This window comes from Crocodylus siamensis, chromosome 1 (genome assembly GCF_052110815.1).
Source record: "Crocodylus siamensis isolate JL-2025a chromosome 1, ASM5211081v1, whole genome shotgun sequence".
Classification (NCBI taxonomy): domain Eukaryota; kingdom Metazoa; phylum Chordata; order Crocodylia; family Crocodylidae; genus Crocodylus; species Crocodylus siamensis.
In genome coordinates this window covers 339,336,811-339,355,519 of record NC_143395.1, presented here as the reverse complement: position 1 = coordinate 339,355,519, position 18,709 = coordinate 339,336,811, and the positions used below count along the sequence as shown (strand labels likewise).

At 40.8% G+C, this 18,709-nt stretch overlaps 1 protein-coding gene across 3 annotated transcripts in view; it reads left to right on the top strand.

The window, feature by feature from the left end:
- Positions 1-18,709, top strand: part of SLAIN1 (SLAIN family member 1) — a 107,433-nt gene that overhangs the window by 18,655 nt on the left and 70,069 nt on the right. For all 3 annotated transcript variants that reach the window (XM_090023854.1, XM_090023835.1, XM_090023844.1), the window contains exon 2: positions 3,572-3,711. In XM_090023854.1, the coding sequence (XP_089879980.1) occupies positions 3,618-3,711 (94 nt within the window). In that variant the 5' untranslated portion in view covers positions 3,572-3,617. The remainder of the gene's footprint in view (positions 1-3,571; positions 3,712-18,709) is intronic.

Genomic DNA, 18,709 nt, shown 5'->3' with positions numbered 1-18,709 from the left:
TTTGTTACTGGCTGTAGAGTTACTATACATTTTGATACCTCTTATGATCCATTAAGGCTCCTTTTTTAAGGCATTGATTTTCTAGACCTTGTCCAAGGCTAGTGCAATCCTAGTTGCTGACTTACGAACATTGGATCCTAACTGGTTAATACTGCTTCAAAAATGGTAATTACCCAAATGAGTCGTTTTTATTGTAGCAGGTCAGAATCTTGTTTTGTTGTCAACTTCTTGCATAAACATCAAATCATTTAGAACTTGTTGGCCAGATGTGTGATCTCAAAACACTTCCGCAAGGTAGCAGGGGAGCTAAGAGCTGTTTTTTCAATGTTTACAAGTGCCACTGTGGTTTTTATTTTTTAGTGTTAAATGTGTTGCTTGAGTGAGTATTAAGTGAGAGGAGATCAGCTCTCTCCTCATACAAATTCAGTCCTTGAGCTGTGCTGGGATTGCCAACAAGGACACCAGTTGTCACAAGGGCACTTGTCCAGCATCTAATGGACCAAGAGTACCAATTTATTTCACAAAATGTAAGTCACTGAGGAAGCAGTAGATAGCAATTCCTCACAAGTGACTTGAGCAGGTTTTGAGCCAATTCTCTTATCTCTCCTTAGTGATCAGCAGGGACTTTGGTTTTCTCTTATTAAAAAAACCAAAACCCCAGTTCTCAGATTTAAAAAAAAAAAAAAAAAGGCAACCCAAAATCTGCATTTTTATGTGATTTTAAAATGAAACATCACTAATATATTATTGAAAGCCCTGTTGTTCATTATTTTACTAACTGGCATTTATATTAGATAGAACTTCCAGCTGGCTGGCCAGATACAAGTGGTTGTGGGGGGGGAGGAAAGCTCATATGCCACCACTGCCACTTACCACTCTGCACTGCTGCTGCTCTGCGTGTGGCTGGAAACCCTTGTGCCTCAGGTAACCAGCATTTTTAGATTACTGGCACCCCCCATTTCCCACTCATGCTGGATAACAGAGCTATAACTCCGTGTGTGTCTGTGTGTAGTGATGTTTTATTTTAATGATGGAAAAATGCAGATTTTGGGTTACTTTTTTTAATCTGAAACCTGTGGAACCAGGATCCCTGGTGATCAGCTGAAGCATACAGTCCATCTGTCCTGTCATAAGCCCTTTTGTATTCTCTATTTGAGTTTTGCTTCATGGTACGGGTCTTTTTACCCCGTGTCTATATCTGATTTAAGAGTATGTTTGTAACTACACCATGCATTAAAAACAACTGGAGTGTGTCATTGAGTCAAGAGCCATCTTCAGCAACTCATTCAGTTAACCAGTTCTAGGACGATGCATATTTTCCCAGACTAACTGATACCTGCGTGAAATGTTGAGATCCACAAAGACTTCAATGGCAGGGTAGACATCAACTTCAAGACATTGCCCATGAAATCCTTTTATATTGTATTTGGTACTTTCCAACAAAGCTACAAACTGTGGTCCTAACTTAAGGGCAGAAGAGATGAGGAACTTCTTAAATTATCTCTCCGTAGTTAGCTGCCTCATGTATTCCAAGATAGGCAAAAATATAATGGCTTCTCCCACGTATCTTCTGCATGTGGTTTCTGGTTTGCCTTTTACTGCTGAAACTGGACCTATGTTGTCATCCAGCTAATGATTTTCATTATGTCCAAAATCTGAATGTAACAAACAATAGGAAAAATAAAATCTTTGGCTAATTTGGGAGAGAGATGATCCTCTTTATTGTATCCTGGAGCATGTTTTAACAAATGTTCCTGTCTTTGTAGTGGTGGGACATTGACAGTGCTTACCTCCCCCTGCTTTTTCATGTTTTTGGGCATTATGCTTAGTTGTTGTGTGTAAGGTCTATTTTTGAAGTTTTAAGAATAGATTAGACCCATGCTTTTTAACCATTTTGGACTTGAGGCATCCCTTTATCAATTGAGCGGAACCCAGTTTCAAAACTCATTTATATATTATAGTGCAGGGGTCATCAACCCCTGGCACGTGTGCCGAGTATGTCACGCAAGACCATTTTACTCGGCACACCACTACCAGCCCGGGCTTTAAGCAGCTGCTGCCAGCCACAGAGCCCAAGCTGCTCCCAGCAGATGGCTGGGAGGCTACAAGCCCTGCTGCAAGCATACGGGGCTCCATGGGCCAGCTGTAGCTGGGCGGCTGCAAACGGCTACTCTGGGCTCCGGTATGTAGGCACTCTGGCACCTTCCAAGGTAGACATTGTGGGTTTCTGACGCTTCAGCCAAAAAATTTTGCCTATCCCTGTTATAGTGTTTACCTCCTTATAGAAGGAACAAGCAGTGGGGATGGAACCCTGGTGTGTCAAGGACAAGCTTGAGCTTGTGCTTGTCTGCTCACACCTCACTAATTTCTTTACACCTTGTGGTACACTTGAAAGGATCTGATGGAATCCCAGGGTGCCACATATCTTGGTTAACAATCAGTGGATTAGATAAACTTTTTTGTTTAGAATGATTTGGGGATGACCCTGCCTTGATCATGGGGTTAGACTAGATGACCTTCTGAGGTCCCTTCCAGTCTTGTGTCTCTATGATAAAAATATCTAGTTTTATGATGTATCCGTTCTGACATGATTGGCCAAACTGTTAACATCCATCTTTTAAATTCTTACTTTTACATGAAGTTCTAATTTAAATGCAAAATTAAGTACAATATTTACTCTACTGGCTTTGCTCTGTATGTATATAGCATCTAGCACATGGGGCCTCCAATCTGTGGTTGGGGCCTGAAGTTACGAAGTAATGCAAATCAAATAGCAAGATGATGCAAAAAATTATCTTTAAAATCCTCTAAAATGAACTTCAAGTGGTAAGACAGCAGAAGGAGTTAGCAGGAAGAGTTATAACTAACAAAGGAAAAATGATCATATGTATGGTGAATATTCTAATTTTGTTTTCTGAGGTTTTTTTAGTTACTAGAATCTGGTTAATAGATTCATAGATATTTGGGTTGGAAGGGACCTTAGCAGATCATCGAGTCCGACCCCCTGCCCTGGGCAGGAAAGAGCGCTGGGGTCAGATGACCCTGGCCAGGTACATGTCTAACCCTCTCTCAAAGACCCCCAAGGTAGGGGAGAGCACCACCTCCCTTAGAAGCCCATTCCAGGTTCTGGCAACCCTTAGTGTAAAGAAGTTCTTCCTGATGTCTAATCTAAATCTGCTCTCTGTCAGTTTGTGGCCGTTGTTCCTAGTTACTCTAAGCGGTGCCTGGTAAACGGAGCATCTCCTATTCCTTCCTGCCCTGCCCCTCCTCCCGATGAATTTGTAGGTGGCCACAAGATCATCTCTCAGCCTTCTTTTGCAGAGTCTGAAGAGATCCAGGGCCCTCAATGTCTCCTTGTAGGCCTTTGCCTGCAAGCCCCTAACCATATGAGTGGCTTTCTTCTGAACCCTTTTGAGGTTGTCCACATCTCTCTTGAAGTGTGGCGCCCAAAACTGGATGCAGTTACATAGGATTCTTGTGGTTAGAAATTCTTATCCAAAGTAAATGAATACTGCAAAACTAAAGTTCATTTTTATGTGCATAGCTAACATTTGTGTATATTTTAATTAAGGTTGTATGTCTTACCTACTAAGAGCCTCATACCCCAAGAGAAATCAATGAGTCCCCTGCAGTGGTGTAGACACTTTTTGGATCATCCAACTCCTGAGATAGAAGCCGCAAAACGTTCCCTGTGCTTTAGACTGGAACAAGGTAATTCTTTTCATTTCATTTTGCTTGAATTTTTTAACTAAGTCAGTATCTGTTTTTGGTAAGTCAATGTAAAGTTCTTAATGAAGTTCTATAGCTTCAGCTCCTTTCTGTGTTTAGCGAAAGGGAGAAATAGTGGTGTAATATAAGGCTGCTGACAGATGTGGGGGGGGGAAGTGCTTTACTGGAAGAGGCGTTGCATTAGTTCAACCAACATCTGTAGAGATTACATGCTTCAGTGGGGCTTTTGGGGGCTTTTATCTCGCAGGTGACTGAATAAATCAGTTATTAGATAAAAGCACCCAAAAGCCCCACTGAAGCACATGATCTGTACAGCTGTTGGGTGAGCCGGTTCCAACTAATGCAATGCCTCTTTTGGGCATGTACTGTGCTTGGCATGGGAGCACACCAAGATTAAAGTAAGGCACTATTTCTTTTTTTCTTTTCATATCTGTAAGCAGCCTAATTGTATAAGCCTTCTCTTGTTATATGAATGATAGCTGTGATGAAAGGTTTTGCTTAATATGCATTTGAATGATCTCCTCCTTCTCCTCTTCCTCTATTCAGCTCCTAATTTTTAACATCCTGTTAATTCCCAGGCACCCCAGTTTCCTAACAGAAGGGCTAGTGGGTTTTAGTGAAAGAAATATTGGATAGGCACAAATGGAGCTCTGTACTTGTATAAAACCCCATGCACCATGGTAAGATTCCATATTGGCGCAATGATGTACCTGTGTGCATTTTGTTTAACAATAAGAGTGTTGTTTGTAGAAAAGACAAACCAGAAATCTAGCTTAATTTTTAATAATGTTGTTTAGGGCTTTCAGTTCTTTGAAAATCTGGGGCCAAGTTCTGGGCTAACATAGAATTGAACAGGGTCAGTGAACTGATATGGAATTATACCTGCAACTGGTGAATTCGGATTTCTGTATATTCAGCAGTTGTAAATATAAATCAACCATTCTATTTTTATCATTTTATTTATTTCTTCCATCATGCCAGCTTCCAAGTTAAGATGCTAGTATGCTGGGTGCTGTTTCTGGCCTAAAGAGTTTATAGTCCAGTCTGGGAAAAGGAGTACTCAGTGAGTATGTTATAAACAATATGAGGGAAGGATGGGAGGAGGAGAACAAGGTTAATGGTAATGGAGGCATGTAGTCATGTAAACTAGCTTGTAGACTGAGCCTTTACAGCCCCTAAGCATATTCTTCATTCCAACTGCTTGGAGTTAGTAATTGCATGTTTCAGTTGTCTGAAAAGTAAAAGGCAATTTTTGCATCACAGAAGCTAAGAAGGGGTTTACCATTTGCTTCGGTGGAAGGCAGGGTGGGGCCATACAACTTAATGGTTTCAAATTGTTTGAAAATCTGTAGATGTCTAAATAAATAAATATCACCTATTTTTGAATCTCTCTCAACCTAGCCATAATACTTGGGCTCTTTAATTTGTGTGTCATAGCAGCAGTGGGTCTTGCGTGAAGTATTTGAAATAAGAGCTGGGCATGTGTTAATGATTTGGTTAGGGAATGTCTGTGTTGTTTCAGAGTTTACAGAACAAATCTGTTGATGATGCACAAGCCAGAAAAGAATGATTTACACTCCTGTTTTGGTAAAACTCATCACAATGCAGATCTTGGTTAACGTAATATCACTTTATGGTTTAATTTAGTTTATTTTGGTTACGTTTGAACCTCTTAGTTCTAAAACAAAGTCCAGATGCAACCTAGCCTGTCTTTTGCTGCCATTCTTAGTTTTAAATAATATAAATAATATTAAACAAAGGCACACAACAGTAAAATTGTAGACTCATAATGAAGTCATTCAGGAATGGATTGTTAAAAGAGATGGGTGGTCTTTCATTTTCCCCCAACCCACTGTTTAAATCAAATGGACAACATTATTTCTTTTTCAGTTTTTTTCTAAATAGTTAGAAAAGTATGCAAGTTAGTATTTCTCTGGTTATTAGATCGTATTCCTTCAATATCTGAGAAGTCATTACAAATGTTGATGTATGACTTGCTTTTATACCCTCCAAGGTTATATGCAGCTGCATGTCAGTTTCATCCATATATTCTAATTGTGTATTATTACTTTATGAAATATAAGTGTTCTATAAATAACTTCTGAGGATTTATATTCTCTTCAAAAGATGCGCATAAATCCCACTATGGGAGCTATATATTAAAGGAGAATATTGTTTCCAAAATGCTCTTAACTGCAAATATTCTGTGATAGAATTGTTTGTTGTTATTAATATTTTCTCACAGACGAGAGTTATTTTTTTCCTATAAATAATAGGTAATCAGGAAATGTTACTTGGAAATGCTAACAATTCTAAGTTTAACATAATATAACTAGATTATGAATAGATTGCATATGTTTGTTTTTCCCCATTTTGAAATAGGATGAGACCTTTTGAACAAACTGGTAATTTAAAAAAAATAAAGCTAGCTTTCCATAATACGATTTTCCTAATTTTATTTTTTGTTACTGTCAGTTGATGCTCATTTATACACACATGCACCACTTGATCCTAATTTTAAAAAGTAATTCTGTAAAAATAGCACTTTCGGGTTCCATAATGATTCTGTTTAGGGGGTGGTATCTCAGTTTACAAGTAAAATAATGCAAACATTGTGGGATTTAAAATTCTGGTTGTGCTGTATCTGGGTGGCATGTAATCATTACTAACTGATCTTGTTGAGAAATATGTGGGTGTACTCAGTGCATTTGCAGTGTAAAAATATGTCCTCTTGTAAAGAAAATGTTTGTTTTTGGAATTTATGGGGCAATGTTGTTGATGATGCATGATTTCAAAAGAAACCTAGTGTAGATTTCCATAGATATTAGTACTATAATGCTAACAGGAATAGAAGCCAACAGAAACATTATTTTTGTCACGGAAGTCAGCACAAATGATTAAATATGCTTGGGGAGCACAGCTGTGAACTGTATGTAGCTACTGTTTGACTATTAATGTTTTGTGTCATTCAGAATCTAGTTTTGGTAGTGTTGGAGTGTATGGTGTTGTAGCTGTCATGGTCCAAGATGTCTGTGTGAAGCAACAATTTTTGTGGGTGTTATCTATTATTGGACCAAGTTCATAGTTGGGATGAAGTTAGGTAAGCTTTTGAAGGCAAGGCATAGACTTGATGAAAAATGTCTTGCATTCAAAGGCTTGTTTAACTTCATTCAACCATGTGGTTTAATTCACAAAAATCCTTGCCTCTTGCAAATCTAGTTTTTGGCTAACATACTGTTTTACCTGATTTAACTCGGTTATTCCTGCTTTTTGCTCCATGCTCCTTTTCTTGAAACCTTGTTCTTTTAGTGTTTTTACTTCTAGTTTATAGAAGTTTGCTACCTCTTTTGCATCAGTTCTCTTCCCCAACCTTGAATGTTGCTGTCCCCACGTGTGCATCTTTCCAGTATGATGCAGTCTGTGTTATATTTTGTAAGTAGCACAGTGGAAGTAGTCAATGGAACTATAATGATTTACACTCAAGTTGAGAATATGCCCTGTAACTTCACAGCTGTAGAATGCCATACAGTTCCACAATAGGTAAACCAAGGAGCTAAGAGGCTTAAACAAGGAGTCTGTCTAGAGGAGCACAGTTACAATTTCAAGGCCTGGAGAAAAGCTATCCCTTCTAACTCAGTCTTATAGGCAGCAAAGCTCATTTTCTTTGAGAGTCTGGAATATTATTTAGACAACAGAGCTCATGCTAGCTTAGTTCTCTCTCTTCGGAAAAACACCACTAACTGCTTAAAAACAACAGGGTGTGATCGTGTTCCACAGAAGTCAGTGGAAGTTTTGCCACTGCCACAGCCTTTAATTTTATAGTCTCTGTCTGTCTCTCTGTGTCTGTTCTGCTCTCTGTCTCTGTCTCTTTTCTTTTAGTGATAGAAACAGTTCTTCATGTATTGCAAGGAAAAACATGCTCCGAACTAAAAATTACTGCCTATATATGTTTCTTGGAAGGGAAGACATATTTTAATACTGAAACAACCATTTATCTGCTTATCTTCAATGGTTTATGATGTCATCAGCACCTCTGTGAAATTATGGCTTTTACTGCATTCATGGACATAAAGAATTGGACAGTTTTTTGACAGGTGGACGGCATTTGAACAGTTTGACTGAAGTCAGTTTAAATGAGATATACCTAGTACGGAACTTCAAAAGCCAGGAAATCGAAAAGCTCTGTCATAGCAGTATGGACCCTCTACCCCATCAGATGGTGACCTGTACATTATCACTAGCATAACCTCTATTTCAAATTTCCTGCCTCTCCAGAAACAGTTCCAGTTCTGAACTTCTGACCTTGCTTACATCTCTGATCCTTCTGGAAAAAAAATACACTTTTGGTTAAGTAGCCAAACTATTTTGACTCCTTGTCTAATTACAGACAGTCAAAAAGCCTGAGGCTGAATCAGTTCACTTGTTGCAGGTTGGTCTAAACTGCAAAGATTAAACTGAGAAACAACAGGACAGACCTTTACTTTTGATTCAGGAAATATTCCCACATACCTGCTGGAGGGTGCTAGAGCACGGCTGTCTGGCATGTAGCCAGCCTGGGCTGTGTTGGTTTCTTCTTCCTGCTTCCCCCAAGGTCTCTGGGAATTGCAGTCCAGAATTACAGCAGCAGTACTCTAGGGTTGCTCATCACTTCTTTCTTCTTTCTTGCTTCCAGGTGCCTCTGAATTTGTAATCCACAGTCACAGCCAGCAGTAAGTTTTTAGCAGGGCAGAGCAGCTCTGTACTTGGGGCAAGGGAAGTTTAACTACTCTTCCTGGCCCCAGACCCCAGCAGGGGTTTGCCCTCCCAACCCTTCTCTGCTGGAGCAGACAGCCCAGCCCAGGGCTGAAAAGTATGCTGGGATGCTGGGGGGACCATGGTTTAACTTGAACCAGGAAGAGACCTGGGACGGAAGTTTCATAAACTGGTTTGACCCAAATCAGTTAAGTCTGATCCTGCATTCAACCAGGTTTATCTTAAACCAGTTTCCGCCTTTTTGAAAGTGGTTTATGTGCACTGATTTTCAGTTCTGTTACAGCTTTAAACCAGTTTCTGATCGCTTAAATCGGTTTATGTGTAACTTCTGTCCATAGCCTTTATGATCAATGGCTGTGGCAGAGCACAGTTGGGGTGCTTGCCACGTGGCAGGGGCTGCAGTAGTGTGGGTCAAAGCCAGCAGAGAAGGCAGCCAAGCAAAGCCCCTGAATGTCATTCTAAGGGAGGAGGTGTGTTGTGGAGCACCTTTTGGGGGTGTTCACCACTTGAGTTTTCACAGGCTCTGAGGGGAGCCTGCTTTGGAGGAGCAACAGGGGAAAGATCCCCCAGGAACTATTTTAAGGGGGAAGGTGTGTGGCAGGGTGCTGTTGGTGCCCGCCACTTTAAGAGCGGAGCCAAGCAGCCAGCAGGTGCTTTATTGCGGTGGCCATTTAAGACCTCTGGTTGCCTATATAAATAGAGCAGTTCTCTCCTGGCAGGACAGGTAGTAACATCACCTGGCTATGAGGCAGGGCAGGAGCTGTAGGGGATGGTTTGGAGGCTACTGGGCATGACTTAAAACTGCACCCTGCTGGGAGTGAGTGGCCTGGTGGGGCTTTCACTGGCATGGGAGCCCCCAGGAAAATGCCACGGCATTTACCACCCTGGTGAAAGGTGGGTAGGGGCACCTTAAGCCCAGCACTTATCTTTGCGTAAGTCATGTAACATTGGCGGTAGTTGGGGCCACACATGGCTGCGGCCGCCTGAGCCCTGTGGGGTGCAAGACCCTGAGGAGCAAGAGTGGGGGCCAGGCATGACTGCTCCTACCTGAGCCCACTAGGGAGGGAAGCCCTGTGGCTCCAGTGAGGGGGTGGTGTGAGATGTGGAGCTCCAGTGAGGGGGCAGAGGTGAGGGTGCAAAGATTAGGTGCCCCAAGGAGGGGAAAACCAGAGGGCTTGGAGCCCAGTATGTATGAGTGGATAGAGTTGCCCCGGAAGGGGCCAGCGCAAGCTTAGACCCAGTTGAGTAATTGGCTGGCCACTACCCCAGTGAGGGTCATGGGAGAGGTCCAAAAGATGATACGTCTGCCACCCAAGGTATGAGCTAGCTAAAGCCTATGGCCTAAAGGGCCTGCTCCAAGAAGTAGCAAGGCAGTACAAGTTGTCGAGGTGTGAAAGAGACCTGGTGAGAGGGTGGAGTGTGAGAAGCCCTACTGAGAGGAGGGCGGTATGAATGTGTATGTGACTGAGGCCTGACAATGAGGCCTAAGCTTTGTATGGCTGTAAGCTGGGAGCATTATTATCTAGACGCCATCTGCGAGGCTTGGGCTGCAGTGTGGGGGGGGAACAGAGTCACAGATAGCGCCCCCTGGCACTGGGGCAAGAATGCGCAGCCGTTTATGTAGCAGTAAGATGAAGGCTGCAGACATCAGCTTGGTGGCTTTTATTATAAAGAACATGCAGCATATAATTCGTAAACTTGAAGCAATTGAAAAAAGTTGCAGAATGGATGCAGTTATCTTCCTTTTATGGATCTGGTATTGAGAGAGGATGAATGCCCTCAGCTCTCCTTAGCATCAGAGCTGATAGTTAGCATCTTGCAGGTTGAGGGTTATAATAGTTTCTTGCCTAAGAATAAGCTTTTGCTCTCTGACTGCACACACTATTTTCAAACATGTAAGTCGCTTCCTGTTAGACTTCATTACCTTAGGACACTGATTTGCTGTGTGCATAATTTTAGGCAGGTTTTTTATTGTTGTTCTTTTTTTAATGGCTGATAGGATTTTTAAAAGCAACTATTGAAGGGCTTTTTCTCTGCATGTAAGGATGCAGAGTATTCTTGCTGTCCTTTTCAGAGGCATGCTTTTAATGTGTTCAAAACAGAAAATGTTTCACTGTACTTTGTAAATATGTTGCAAGATAGAAATGTTCTTTTGCAAAAAAAAAAAAAAAAAAAAAAAAAAGCATCTGTAAGATGGGGTATACTTAACTTTCATTTTTGTTTGCAGATACCATTTCTACTTCTGTTTTTGTTGTGATTCTTGCATAACTCACCTATCTTTTTCACTAAATTATAATAAATACATTGATGTCATTTTTTGGAAATTAGTAAGTGGGTAACTTGATTACATCCAAATTAAAATGTTGTCTTAAACACCCATTTTTTTGCAGTTGATCACGTGTTTACAGCAGGGCTGGATTTGTAGGCTGAAATCCTGTGTTCAGGATGGTAGAGGCAGCATTTTAAGTCACCTCACACTGAAAAGGTATTCATCAACTTCCAGTTTTGGGTTGGAGGTGATTTGATAATATCTACCAACCACTGAGCTGAGACCACAGGCTTATCATGGGGAGGTGATAGAACAGTTAGAAATTGGAAGGGCATTTGGAAATGCCATCAGGTTTTGCAGTTGTTTTGTTTACCCCTTATTTTATTTGAGGATTGCTGTGTGCTTCTTCAGAATAAAAGTAATTTTACTTATGCAGTACATTTTCAAAATCCATAATACAACAAATGTCTAAAAGTGATAGTAATAAGATCAACCCTATCAGTTACCCTGTCTAGAATTGCAGGCAAGATATTATTATGTAAGACAGCGCGAATAGCTACTTTTGTTTCATAAATGTACACACACACAATCTTTCCTAGACAGCGAGTAAAATAGGCTGGATTGTATTAATGGAGACAAAAGCATTTCTGTGAAGGAGAAATTACTTAGCTGGGATTGAATGAGCAATCCTTCTAAAACTCGGCTTCATATCTTTTAGGTGGGGAGCTCTTTAATTTTCTTCATTCTCTGGCACTGTGTATTTGTATTGGTGCTCAGCATACTCAAATCATTGGTGTATTTCTTTTCTGAATGCATTTAATTTTTTTTTTCAATGTCTATTTTTGAAGTAGAGAGACAGGAGCCAGACACAATATTCTCGAAACCTCTTTGATAGTACAATGTTAACTTTTATGACTTTGACCATTCTCACATTCAGAGAATTTCTCTTTCTGATTCAGATACAAATATGCTAAAAATGCTTGTCTAGGAAGTTTTCTTCTCTTGAAAAAACAAGTAGAATAAATCAGTACAGTTGATTTAAGCAAAGATTTTCTTCCTGTGATTCACTTTGTTTTTCAAAAATCTCTGATAACTCTTATATTCTTAACTTTTTACATTAGAATGGGATGTAACAGTAAATATTTCAAATTGTGAAATGTGTTTTGAAGGGGAAGTATTCAGTTATATCTTGTTATATTGAAGTCTTTTTGAAATCTGAACATTTGCCTAGATTAAATACCGTAATTGATTTACTTAAAAGCGTAACACTTTTGAAATGAGGGAATAAGAGTTAATGTAAATATACCTGCAACACAGTAAGTGGTTTTTAGAAATGAAACCCACATGATTCCTTGTGTTATAAAAGCCACTTGGAGGCTATTTTAAGGATTAGGTTTGTGCTCTTTGTAAACATCTGCAAGAAAATAAAGTAAAACACACTGCTCAGTAACATTTGGAAATCTCTATCTAGGCACTTTGCCTGTAGATACTCTAAAAATTCTGGAATGCATCAGGTGACCAATTTTAAATTGATCCTCGTCTGATAATTTGGATCTTTTAGTTTTGTTTCTGCAGTGAAAGGTTGTACAAAGGTGGTGCTACAGCAGTAGTCGCTGTAATCACCTTTTATAGATGTATATTTTCATCCCTTCAAAATCTATAATACGACAGAAGTCATACCACCAAGTTGTTTGAAGGTTGTTTTTTTTCTTGTGCAGCTATGGAAGCAGAGTGTTGGGTTGATGATTTAAGTCAGGGCTGACCAGGGCTGCATACAGCCTGCTAGTAGTTAATTTACAGCCTTTGGGCTCCCACCCAGCCACTGCTCCTTTCACCCCCCACCCTCTCTCATTGCTTTGGCCTGGGGAACAGCTGGAGGTTTTGAGTTCCTGTTCCTCCTCAAGCTTCTGTTTCTTGCCCCCCTCCCCAGGGTGCTAGCACAAGCACAGCTTATAGTACCAGGGAACCTGTGGCCTGGGGTGCCTGTACTGCACAGGCCAGTGGGTGGGGGAGCCCATGATGGGGGGAGCTAAGGCTAGGGTGCTTGGTGTGGTGCTGTGGGGTAGGGCAGCTACTGTGCAGCCTGGGAGGACCCATGGGCTGCACAGCTTGGTGTCCCTAGTTGTTTAGAAGTTGGACAGCCATGATCTAATGGTGAAGTTACACATTACATTAGACCATACTAAGGGTATTTAAAACAGAAGCATCTGCATGTTAAAGCTTATTAACTATGCTGAGTGCCCTCTGGGGATCTCCAAGTTACACCACTTCAGAGAAGGGTTAATTAGGCCATGCTACCTAGCTTGTGTTTAGGTAACTGCAGTATGCTTCATGGAAATAAAATGAGCAATTTGCAGTCCCCCAGCATCCCAGGATGCCCCTCTTTGCCCTGGCTCCTGAACAGAGAGAGAGCCCAAATGCCCTGGCTCTTAGCCATGCCCCTGCTTGCCAGACCTCTAGCAGTAAGTCAGGGCTGTGCAGGCAAGAAATGGTATTGATCTTTAACATGCCACTGCTCACAGCATGTTCCAACCTGAACACTGCTTAACATTGCACAGATTTAGTATGATCTAAATGCAATGTGTAACTTCATCCTAATAACCTGGCCATGTGTTCATGTAGTTAGTGGTGTGGTAAAACAGGGCTTATTCCTTGTTTTATCACGTCATTATTTAATAATAATAATATGTGTAGTAATTTTGTGTCTGGGTCCCATTGCAACTTAAATTGAACATGGGGCTGGTGTGCTCCTGGGCCTAGAAGCCCTGATTAGCTGTGAAGGGCTCTGGTGTGCTTCCATGGCTGGGAGCTCTGATCAGTGGACTGGCACTCCTAGCCACACGAGTGCTGAACACCTGGCTTGCTACTTGCTGGTATGGGGGGTGGGCTCCTCCTGGATCAGCCATAGGGCGTGATTTGGGATCTGATTCCAGAGTCATGCTTCCTGCTATGCACGTGTGGCATGATTGTTGGTATTGGGTAATGGATCCTATCACAACTTGAATTAGACATCTGTCACTGGCCTTAAAATGTCTATCTAATTAATTTTTCACTGCTTTAACGGTCAGTCTTAGTATTTTTGAATTGTCTCTGTTATAGTACTTCATACTCTTCCTCAATTCCTGATAGAATCCTGATTTTTTTTTATGGAAGGGATATATATACTGCCATCAGGGGACTATGAGTTGCAAGAGTACAGAAATAGTTCTAGTGTTTTAAGATTATTACTGAAGCATAGTTCTAAACAAAACATAGATGCCATTGAAGTTTTCAGTGCTAACTGAAAGAACTTGAGATAAGGGGATAAGAGCTTAAATAAAAGGTGTTGTGATGCAGACCTTTAGAGAGGTATTTCTAGTTGGATTGAGAGAGATTACGGCTTTATAATAGCTTTTTTTAAAAGAAAAAATAGCAATACAGCTGGTAAATAAAAGAACCCCCCCTCACTCATGCACTGTAACAGGTAAACAGATTTGAACCTTGTAGTTCTCATACCACAGGTAGCCTTTGTATATATGGGCTAGCTAAGGATATATAGTTTCATAGTTGGTAGGGTCGGAAGGGACCTGAGCAGATAATCGAGTCTGACCCCCTGCCATGGCAGGAAAGAGTACTGGGGTCAAATGACCCCAGCAAGGTGTTCATCTAGCCTCCTCTTAAAGACCCCCAGGGTAGGAGCCAGCACCACTTCTCTTGGAAGTTGGTTCCAGATCCTAGCCGCCCTGACCATGAAGTAAGAGATGTAAGAGATTTTGGCACCCCTAAAGGAACTACAGTTTTCCTAAAATTTATTTGTCAAGTCTTTTGTGTAGTGGCAATGTTGATCTCCTTGAATTCTCGTCTTTCCTCCTTCTTCTCTCCTGGGTGATATGTGTTTTATAGCTGTTGGCAATGGAAATAGTAATACTGTGTGGAAGATGCCACACCATCTGTGTCCATTTATCAGAGCCAAATGGTGTTGTTGAGCAATTTGTGCTATGTCTGACTGCAAGCTCATTATCCTTGAATGTCAAATATTTGTTATGTGAATTCACAGGAGGCAGTATGTGCCTATCAGGTATTTCATGCAACAGGAAACACTAGAAACTAGAACACTGGATGGAGAAACCTACTGTATTTTCTTTGGCTGTGAAACAGTTTTACTGTCATAGTCCAACACAGCTATATGGATACATTTGGAAAAAAAAAAACATGCCAAAAACATTTAATTTAACTTCAGTAATGTTGCAGTAATAGGCATCATGCCAGTTGACCTAATTAGCCATGGGTTTTTGATGATTAGTATAATCTCTTAAATTATTAGCACTTCATCTTATAGCTGTCAAGATTTATCATTTGATAAGCCTAAGTGTAACACGTAACTACATATGCATTGTACATATAAATGTAAAATAACTAATTACATTTGTTGTTTTGATTTTTTTGTATTTTGGGGTTGGTTTGTTTTTTTTTTTTCCATTTAAGATGTTTTCCACTTATAAACAAGACTTGGCTTTGTTATTAAATCCATGTTTAATATACTGTGCCTCTATTTTGCTACTGAAAGATAAGGTCAGAGTACAAATGGAAATAAATGAAAAGAACTTTCTCTGATTTTATTTATTTATTTTTTAATTTTTTTTATTATTTTTTTTTAAGTAGGCTGACAGGCGTAGAAGTAATAGTTGTTTTTCACTTCTTTATAAAATCATACTTGTGTGGTATCCAAGCTTACATTGTGGATTCAATAAACATCTTTTGTCATAAGTGACAGTAGATTTTTGCTGGGAATGGAGCTGTGATGAGATCTGGGGTGGGTGCAGAATCCTCCCAGCGTCATCGGTGCCTGCTCTGAGCCCCACCCCCACTGAGAAGAGCCTATTGCAGCCATGGCTCCAGCTGCAGCCCCCTGCCCTGCACAGATCCTGGGGCACATGACCCCCCCGTTCACTCCTGGGGTGCAAGCAACAGCAGGAGTCGCCTCCCCCCCCACAAGCCACGCCTCTGTCTGCCCCCTGCCTTGGCTGCAGTGCCTGCCCCCTCCCCCACCGCCAGGGGCATTGATCTGGCCCTCCTACATCCCTTCCCACCCTTTCCATCACAACGGACTGACCAGCTGGAGGCAGATCTCCACGCTGCCAGCTCTGCTTCTGGTTGCCTGAGTGCTTTGTTGCAGCTGTGCACAGCATGGGCATTTGTCGGCCAAATTATTAGCCCCATCAAGCTGGTATCCGATACAGCAAATTTTGTTTATATTGGTACTGATCTGGTATCGGACCGTGTATCAGTGCACCTCTAATAGATATCTAGATATAGATGTAGGTATATGTGACATTTAATTTAAATCAGAAAAATGTGGGTTTTGGATTCCTTTTTTTTAAACTGAAAATTAGGGATTTTTAAAAATTGGAGAGAGCGAGGAACCCTGGCTATCGTGAAGAACTTTCTAATTATGGTCTGTGGTGAAGAACTGAAACATTTCCTAGAAATGTCATGGAATTTCTGTCCCTGCAAGGCTTTAAATGAGGTTGAGAAACATTTGTCTGAGATAGTTTAGGGAGGGGATGTTCCTTCCTTGAGTGAGGATTTAGACCAGGTGACCTACTGAGCTCTCTTTTTAGTCCTGTTTTTATATGATTGTATTGTGCCCTGGGGGTTGGCAAGTGTGAAAAATTAAATGGCAGTTGTAACAGTTATTACAGTCCTTGTGAAAATGTGTATTTTTTTTATTTATTTATTTATTTATTTATTTTTCTTTCCTCAGAAAAGTTGATTTGTGCATTTTTACCTAGAAAAAAATGACAGTATTAGGCAGTTGGTGTGTTTGGACTTTGGCTTCTTATGTTGTCATCATACTGTGCTCTCAGGTATTGTTAGAAGCTCTTTTTGTCTGTCATTTTATACTTAGATTTTTTTTTTTGTTAATCTGAATGGTAGGGATCATCTCTTTGTTATAGACAGTGCATCATCTCTCTGATCCATCATGCTATCCGTCTTTACATAAATACTAACAGTTCTATACTTCTTGACTTGCAAAGGTTGCTGCTGAGATTCAAGCCTTTTTCTTTGTGCATGTGTTTTTCTGCAGGCACAATAGTTGGGCTTCATTTAAAATACTTTGCTGTTAAATTCAGTAGCCATTTTATCTGTCAGGCATGGTTTTTTTTTTCAATCCACAACTTTCATGGCTCTGCTCTTTGAAGTTCAAAAGTATGAAAATCACATTTTATGGAATTCTTTATAGCTGACACATTTCTAGAGTAGTTTTGTATTTTTTTGCACCTAGCTCAATTTGATCCTTAAGGGAACATCTTAACACTTTTCTTTTTACATTGTGATACCACTTACATTTAGTAGGGGTGTATGAAATGGGCCCTATTTGATTTGGATTCGCATTCGATCTATACTGGGGACAGTGATTCGACTCGTTGATTTGGATTACTGTCCCTGACTTGATTTGGCCAAATCTGAATTTGAAGATTTGATGCTGATTCAGAGAATCGGCGATTTGGCCACAGACACAGCTTTAAATTATTTTTCTACATGCCTTGAGGTACCAGCATGGCTCATGAATGTTGTGATGTTCGGGGATGGAGTGTCCCACAGGAGCATTGCGGGGGGCCTCCCCATGTGCTTGGCAGTGAACCCAGAAGTGGACCGGAAATGTTCAGCAATCAAGCACAGGGGGGCCTGCAGTGGACTGGAAGTGCTTCTGGTCCACTTCCTGGTCTGCTGCTGAGTGTAATGGGGAGCCCCCCACGCATGCTTCTGAGGGACACTCCAACCACCCCAGCATTGCAGCATTCATGAGCCGCCTGCTACCTAGAAGTATGTAGAAAAAACATTTAAAGCCGAGTCTATGTCCGAATCAATTCGGAGTGTTCCGATTTCATTCAGAGAGATTCAAGGGTCCTCTGATTCGATTCAGGTTTGGAGATTTGGCTGCCAAATCAAATCGGGGACCGAACCTTCGTACAGCCTGAATATTTAGCCAAGGGCACTGGTGGTACTGTAGGACATGGCTGTTTGGTAACATGGATCTGAGCTGAACTTCTAACTCTTGCATTCTTGTTCAAAAGAGAAACTTAAGTACTATGAAAAGGAGAAAGACTTTAGGGCTGGAAGGGACCTCAGAAGATCATCGAGCACTTACTTCTGTGTGGATAAGTACTAGAGACAGTTGATTGACTCAGAACTTTGTGTAGCAGATGCAGAGTTCCTTGAGTCATCCTGATGTCAGAATCTTCAACTTGGTGTAAAGATGCTGGGTAATTATAGTTGAGTTATTGTCAACTGCTTTTTGTGGTTGGAGCATTCCTCAAAGAGGTAGAGGGAATTTAGGATTGAACTATAGGGAATTTCTAGGAACAGCTTGGTTTGGAAAAAAACTTAGGGAGGTTTAGTCTCTTTCTTATGTGACTTATGAAGAAAGCTAAACCATAGCAAAAAGACAAATTTAGCCTATGGGTGGTATGTGCTAGCTATATATTTAAGATAGACAGGAATATCGCATATTTAAGAGAAGAATGTTGTGGTCCACTCTAGGAGCCAGGTATTGTGCTCTTTGTTTGTGGGACAATTGGCTCTCACTACCATATGCAATTCTAAGAATAGTAGTGCACTCAAATTATGACAAGTAGTAACAGTATTCATACTGCAAAAGCTACTAATGCTAATACAGGGAGGAAAGGGATGTGTGTATGTGATCACATACATCTCTTCACCACATTTGGGGCACAGTTCCCTTAGAGTGGTCTCAGGAGGCATCAGCTGCACGGGCAGGGGTAAGAGTCAAAGTACAAAAAAATATATATACATATTACTTCACTACCTGTATTTTCTTTCAGAAGAACCTTATGGCTAGGTACAGATGTTACACAGATACTGGTATAAGTGATCAGAAACTGAGCTATACCTGTAACAGAACAGAAGTTCAGTGCATGTAGACTGATTTTAAAAAATGACGGAACCCGGTCTAAG